Here is a 7,500-nt window from a genome sequence, read left to right on the forward strand (position 1 = left end):
ACATTTTGCCCAATCAATCTCTTGCTTGTGTCCTTTCCTCTCCAGTTCTAATGTCAGATTGACCAGCAAACCAAACAGTGCTGCTCGATTGGCAAACACGCATCCATCCGTGTCTCGTTTATCCTGACCGAACAAGGCAGCGGCCCCAGATTAGCCATTGATTTTGGATTTGTGTAGATTCCTGTGTGTGTGAAAGAAAGATGAGATCCACAAAACATTTCATTTTAAGGCTGAAGAGAACATTGATGGATTATTTTAGGAGAGCAAATGTTGCATCCTTGAAACAAATGATACGTGTGAATGTGCTAGTTGATGTTCTCAGGGGTGTAATGATCATATTAGGCTAGAGGCTCCTCCAACCATGGGATGCTAATGCAAAGTAAACAAAGGTGATTTCTGTTTTCACATTTTAATAACGTGGTGGTGGGATTAAAGAAAGGCTTCAGTGGAAACAGTGTCAGTGTAGTGTGTGTGTGTGTGTGTGTGTGTGTGTGTGTGTGTGTGTGTGTGTGTGTGTGTGTGTCTTTAGAGAGCAGAGAGCGATCCATGCTGAGTCACTTCCTGTTTGTGTTAATCATTCGTGAGAGCAGTAGTGCCATTATGACATTTGTGTGTGTGTGTGTGTGTGTGTGTGTGTGTGTGTGTGTGGTGGTATGTGAACAATAGTGTAAAAGTTTGTGGTATGTGCTTTTTTATTCTTACTTGGTAAGAATGGCACTCATGATGATGATCTTGCTTACCTCTCTCTCTCTCTCTCTCTTTCTCTCTCTCGCTCTCTCTCGCTCTCTCTCTCTTACCCTATTTCCTTCTCTAATTCGCCCTCTTCCCTTCCTCTCTCTTTCCCTCTTTCTCTGTGTTTGTGTGTATTCTGTCTGTGTGTGTGTATTTTGTTGTTTTCCATTCTGTCAGGTCTTCAAAGAGCAGCTCAACACTCGCATTGTGCTGGTTGCCATGGAAACGTGGGCAGCAGACAACCACTTCAACATCAACGACGACCCGATGGTTACCCTCAAAGAGTTCATGAAGTACAGGAGGGACTTCATCAAGACCAAGGCCGATTCCGTGCACCTGTTTTCGTGAGTTACAACAAACACACAAGACCAACAAAAGCATCATCATAAACGATTTCACAAACAACTGTGCAAGTTGCACCCATATAAATATAAACACACATCCATGCTACGTAATCTGTGAAGGTGAATTTTGTTCTGTTTTATTAAGGAGCACCTTTCAGTTTCACAGCTCTTCTTTGTGTTGTCATATACAGTACATTTAAACATAGGTACATCAAATATGCTGTATGGTGATATTCTTCTATGCCTACACTCAAAAGTCCGAAGTCAGATTATGATAGCACAAGATAGTTGGATGTGTAAAGGCAGTAATGGGTTCCTGTGATGATAGGATTGCTCTGAGTGGGACTTCACTTTTACACTGGCCAATGCAGGAAAATGGACGGCCACTGATGATCTAATTTCCCTCTTCATATTTTTTTTTTCATTTTCAGGGGCAACCGTTTCCATAGCAGCTGGGGAGGGGCATCCTACATGGGTGGAGTTTGCTCACTGACAAAAGGGGGAGGAGTTAACGAGGTCAGTGTTCTAAAATCACGATTGGATAATCAGTTTTGTTATAGACCCGTTTGTTATAGATCAGCTCAATGTTGTTTTCTGTGCTACCGCAAATGCCTTAGGAACGCACATGTTTATTTATTTATGCTGTTAAAAGGGTCTATAGATCAACAACAAGCAACTGTGTGCTTCAAAACCATGTAGCATTGCATCCCCTTGTCTATTTTAAGCTGATGAAATTCAAATGAAATGCTCTTGTCTTTACCTCATCTCTCTTGTCTCTAACTCATCTCTCATCTTTACCTAATCTCTCTTGTCTTTACCTAATCTCTCTTGTCTCTACCTCATCGCTCTTGTCTTTACCTCATCTCTCTTGTCCAGTACGGCAAAGCGGAGGAGATGGCCATCACCTTGGCCCAGTCCCTGGGGCAAAACATCGGCATTTTCTCTGACAAGAAGAGAATTCTCAACGGTATATGCCACTTTTGCTTTCTCCTCTCTTTCTCTCTCTCTCTCTCTCTCTTTCTCTCTATCTCTCTCTCTCTCTCTCCAGTGTCCCCTCTCTATCCTCCTTCATCACTGATCTCTGTCCTATATATTTTGTGAAGAAATGGTTGACATAGAAATGACTACATATTTAGAACACACCCTCACAGACACTCTTGAGCTTGCATACATGCACACACATACCCTCTTACAAACACACACACACACACACACATAAATGTGCACACATTCACACACGTACACTGAAACACACTCACACACATTGATTAATGTGTTGTCACACACGTTGGATGACTCTTCCGGGAATCTGTGTGCTCTGCAGGGGAGTGTAAGTGTGATGATAAGTGGTCTGGCTGCATCATGGATGATGTTGGGTAAGTTTTCTCTAAAGCTGATTAAACACACACACACACACACACACACACACACACACACACACACACACACACACACACACACACACACACAACAGACACTCACTCATACAACACACACATATTGCCTTGCCTATTGCAGAGTGCTGATTGATGGAATGCCTTAACTGCCTTGAAAAGTCTAATGCACTGTAGTGTTTGTTGGCCTCAGCCTAGTTACTCTGTGGTTCTGAGAAATTAAGTATTAAATGTGTGTCTACTTTTAAATCCACAACACTTTCTCAAGATTATTCAAGTAGTTTTTTTCTGATAGACGTTTGGAAATTCCCCCCAAATCATCGCCAGAGGGCAGTTTTGTAATCCAAAATATACTGTTTGTCCCTCACTAGTATGTCAATTTTCTTAAAGTGCACCATATTTGTGGAGTGAACCGCTAAATTTAAACTTTTTTCTTGTGGGATGCCTTCCAGAGAAAGTGTTGTTGACATGTCTCTAGTGTAGTGTAGTGTTGGTGGTGTTTCTGCTCATATTTGTACTGGTGTATATTGTGGGTTCGCTGTGGAAAGGCCACTGTTGATATTTTCTGCTGTTGAATTGTAAACCTGTAAGCAGCTTTCTCTGTATTTGAGCAGCTATGTTGTTGTGTGTATAGAGTAGGCTATGTGTAACATACACAGGATTGTACTGATGCTTTACCATGGATCCAAGACCGAAGCCCCAATTCCCCAACTAAACCTGCTCTAACTCTGACTCAGGCATAATCCTAACCCTCATTTATCCTAACCTAGGGCTGGGCGATATGGACCAAAACTGATATCCCGACATTTTGGGGCTGATTGGCGATATACGATATATATCGATATTTTAAATAGAAAGAGCTAAGTGTTTCGTATTCACTCAACATGACAATTATGACAACACAACCAGCTTTAATTAGAATGATTTCAGACTGCTCTAACACAGCTGTGCAAAAAAGTGTAAACAATAACATAGATAGATAGATACATAGATAGATAGATAGATAGATAGATAGATACTTTATTGACCCCCAGGGGAAATTCAACATAGGCCTACCAATACCAATAGGCATAGTAGGCTACAGCTGCTCTGATAAAGCTGTGCAAATAACAAAAGACCAATAAGTCGACCCTGACTGACAACACAGGCCTACATTGTACTGCACAACGCAATATTTTGGGCACAAAAATATTGCAGTGGCCTACTGCAGAAAAAAACCTGCAGTTTTGTCACACAATGCAGTTTTTTTACTGTAAGGGTTTGATAGGGCCTACATGACAAGCAAATGTAGCCTATGATGGCCTAGACATGTGTAACTTGCTATCGATAACAATTAAATAGTTTTAAACAATTAGGCTACTTAAACAACGTAACTGAGTCACTCACCAAGAGTGTATAAAATTACATTAATAAAATTGTAGAGTGTTTAAATTAGCTAGGCTATGTACCAAAAATTACATTTACCGTGAGTCGAAGAGCTGTAAACAGTGTTGTAACTTAAATCTGCATGTACAAAACCGGGTGGAGCTCCAGTGGAGTTTGGATTTCACAACGAGAATTCTCGGTCTAGCCGTTGATGTGCCAATGGAACTAGGCATCAGCACCAACCTCTGATCACGGTAAACAAAATATGACTCTGGCTTTGATAAAATGGCCCATTATTTGACATAATATTGGTATTACGATATTGTCTCAACTACATATCGTTTTCAAAAATATATCGGTCGTAGTCGTAATACCAATATATCGCCCAGCCCTACCCTAACCTAACCCTAATCCTTAAACGCTCATTTAGGCCTAACCCTAAACTAATCCTAACCCACACCTGGTCCTGGACTCCTGGGATAACGCTACAGATGTCCACAGTGGTCTTATAGCTGATGACCTGTTGACTCACTTATGATTACATTAGCGGTTATTTGTGGTGTTTTGTTAAGTGAACAGGTCATCAGTTTGATCTGTGAGTGTGTGTGTATGTACCGGTATATGTGTGTGTCTATATGTGTGTGTGTATATGTGTGTGTGTCTGTCTGTGCGAGTGTGTGTGTGTGCTTCTTCTTTAATGCATTGTGCATTTCCCCTCAAAACCCCAAAAGGCACAGCAGGTGAGCAGGAGCTTGGCTGTGATTCGCTAACAGGGCTGCAGTTTTGACCAATCAGCTGCCTCGGGAGGGTTGTCAGTCACCTCAACCCCCGCCATCCCATCCAGTAGCATTACGGCCCCGTCGCCTCGATGCTCCCGCCTCTTTCAAATGACCGTCTGCAAGAGGGAGAGGAAAATCCACGCCGGTGTCCGTCACCGCTGTGGATTTTTTTTAGACCTCTCTCGTTGGTTTTCTCAGACTCATGTTTCCGTTTGGCTTTGTTGACGGCCGAGTTTGGTTACTCTTTAGGGTGGGTGGAGCCAGACTCATGACATCATCAACAACCCGATTGAAACAGTCTGCAATGTCATTCCCATTCATCCAGCACAAGTGCCTAATCTCCTACTGCCTGTTACAGCATTATCAGAAACACTAGAATTATCATTTATATATATATATTTATTTATCCAATGGCAGGGCTTCCTTTGTGCCAGGAGTTGCCTATTTGTTTGTAGAGGTTGCCCACAGCTACAGGTGTCAGTTTTGCCTGTTACGTGGAGTTGTTTAGTGGTCCAGTCGCCCGCAGGCAAGAACTGATCCTACTACAGCTCGCATGGGCAGCTCTCCTCACCTGAAGCAGGAAGTAGTTGCTTTTTAGTGATCTCAGTTCTGCTGGGGTCAAAGTTGAAAAGTCATGGGTGAGAGATGGTTGGCTCTCCTGTGCCTGAGGAAGCCGTCGTGACCCCTGTGTGACTCCGATTTGATGCGATCGGAGCATCTGGTCCTAGGCCGTCCAAGGCTGTGCTATTAACCCAGTTATCAATGGTATTTCAGACGCTCGTGTTCAATGGAGAAATCTGTCACTTCCATTGATGGATGCTTATGTGATTGTGTGTGTGTGCGTGTCCCCCCCCCCCCCCCCCCCCCCCCTTTACGTTTCCTCTGTGCTTGCATGTGTGATCTCACTAACTCATAGTGTGTTTTGTGTACTGTATGTTGGTGTGCATACGTGTGTGTGTGTGTGTGTGTGTGTGTGTGTGTGTGTGTGTGTGTGTGCCCCTGGACACCTTTGAGTCAGCCAGCTAAAAGATAAGGCTGAGAGCGAGGGAGACAGTGTATCGACTCAATGTAGGTGTCCGCCACTGAAGTAGTTCTTGGAACCGCCAGCCCAGTAATTGGGTTATGATTTAGGAAGGAAGGACAGAGAGAGACAGAGAGAGACAGAGGGTGAGAGTTGATCAGACTGCATTAGTGCTTTGGCCAGGGTCTCAGGCTCTTTCGCCAAGAGTTGCTGACTCCTCTGATAGGCTCTGCTGAGAGGGCTGTAATGTGTGTGTGTGTGTGTGTGTGTGTGTGTGTGTGTGTGTGTGTGTGTGAGAGAGAGAGAGATAGAGAGAGAGAGAGAGAGAGAGAGAGAGAGATGGGGACTGTCTCATGATGTGCTGTGCAAAATGTAAGGATCACATTTGGATCACATTACTGTAAGTGGATAGAGGTTAAAGTCTCTCTGGGTTACAGGAAGTGTACTTGTGTGTGCTTGTGTGTGTTTGTGTGTATGTGTGTGTGTCTGTGTGTGTGTGTGTGTGTGTGTGTGTGTTTGTATATATATATATATAGCCACTTAAAATTGGCCAGGGCTCTCTAAGTGTGTCCTACAGTTTATTGAATGCAATTTGCTCCAAACCCAAAGATCAGTCCTTGCGTCAGGCTTAGGGGGTCCAAACCAGGTCATACCAGTCTAAACAGGGTCAGGCTTAGGGGGTCCAAACCAGGTCATACCAGTCTAAACAGGGTCAGATCTGTGCCACGGCTCGGTCCAGTCCCTTTGCACCGAATCTGGATAAATGATAACCGCTTCTGACGTGATCAGCTTAAAAGGGTGTTTTTTTTTTTAATTGACAAATACACCCCATTCAAAGCAAAATAATAATCTTAGCAAAGATATTAGATATGCAAGTCTTTTTTTAGAGTCACATGTGTGTTGTTTGAATGTTTGGTGTTTGGTCCAGTCCTCCAGTAGCCATAGGCCAGTGTTTCTCAGGTGGGGTTCTGATGAGCCACCATTCATGCTGATTTCTCATGGCAGGCTTTTCTTAGCCCACATCTAGTTAGCCAGTGATCCATAGCTATTCATATGCTAATGCTATATAAACATTCCCAACATTGCTCACCGTATAGCGCGCACGGTGAAATGCCAGGATGAACACAGCTGAGAAACAGTGGCCGAGTATGTGTTGAATCCGGACACTTCTCCAAATGCTTTCCGCTGGCTAACGTGTGTGTTGTGCTTTTTCATTAGAAATGAATCAGAGGTCCCAAAATATATATTACTTTACACTAGAACATATCTGACATTAAATAAGATCTTAAATATTTCACTGAATATTCTTTGCACCAACTTTAAGACAGTGTGAAACTTTAGCTTCAACCTACAATGACAAGGACTACTCCCAAAACAGGCGGATTTTGATTTAAGTGCACACCTCTGTTCTTTGCTTGTTACAAGGGACAAAAGCACACACTCATGTTAGTTCATTGGTGTTCAGTGGATGGTGGAAGTTTCAAAGACAGGTGTGTGGGGTTTGTGTTTCTATGTGTGTATATGAGAGAGAATGTGTGTGTGTGTGTGATTGTGTGTGTTATGTAGAGTGTGTAGCCTCAGTACACTAAACCTCGGGTCTGTCACACAGTTTCTATCTGCCCAAGCGCTTCTCCGACTGTAATGTGGAGGAGTACCACAACTTCCTCAACAGTGGCGGAGGAGCCTGCCTCTTCAACGAGCCCGCAAAGGTACCGTGTAGACGCCGACCACAACACTACATACATTGTTCTCTGTATATGTGATGAAATACAGTACTGAAAGACATCCCCCCTCTCTCTCTCTCTGTGTGTGTGTGTGTGTGTGTGTGTGTGTGTGTGTGTGTGTGTGTGTGTGTGTGTGTGTGT

General features: G+C 43.3%; 1 protein-coding gene and 1 long non-coding RNA gene across 4 annotated transcripts in view; one reads left to right on the plus strand and one right to left on the minus strand.

The window, feature by feature from the left end:
* The window catches only part of LOC121719950, a 12,463-nt gene extending 8,955 nt beyond the window's left edge, over positions 1 to 3,508 (minus strand). Inside the window, exon 1 of the long non-coding RNA XR_006034413.1 lies at positions 3,458 to 3,508. This is a non-coding gene — a long non-coding RNA (uncharacterized LOC121719950). The remainder of the gene's footprint in view (positions 1 to 3,457) is intronic.
* Positions 1 to 7,500, plus strand: part of adam22 (ADAM metallopeptidase domain 22) — a 73,216-nt gene that overhangs the window by 47,338 nt on the left and 18,378 nt on the right. For all 3 annotated transcript variants that reach the window (XM_042105666.1, XM_042105668.1, XM_042105667.1), the window contains exons 11-15: positions 910 to 1,076; positions 1,508 to 1,592; positions 1,953 to 2,043; positions 2,401 to 2,452; positions 7,245 to 7,344. In XM_042105666.1, coding sequence (XP_041961600.1) covers positions 910 to 1,076; positions 1,508 to 1,592; positions 1,953 to 2,043; positions 2,401 to 2,452; positions 7,245 to 7,344 — 495 coding nt within the window. The remainder of the gene's footprint in view (positions 1 to 909; positions 1,077 to 1,507; positions 1,593 to 1,952; positions 2,044 to 2,400; positions 2,453 to 7,244; positions 7,345 to 7,500) is intronic.

The sequence above is a fragment of the Alosa sapidissima genome, chromosome 10 (genome assembly GCF_018492685.1).
Source record: "Alosa sapidissima isolate fAloSap1 chromosome 10, fAloSap1.pri, whole genome shotgun sequence".
Lineage (NCBI taxonomy): Eukaryota > Metazoa > Chordata > Actinopteri > Clupeiformes > Clupeidae > Alosa > Alosa sapidissima.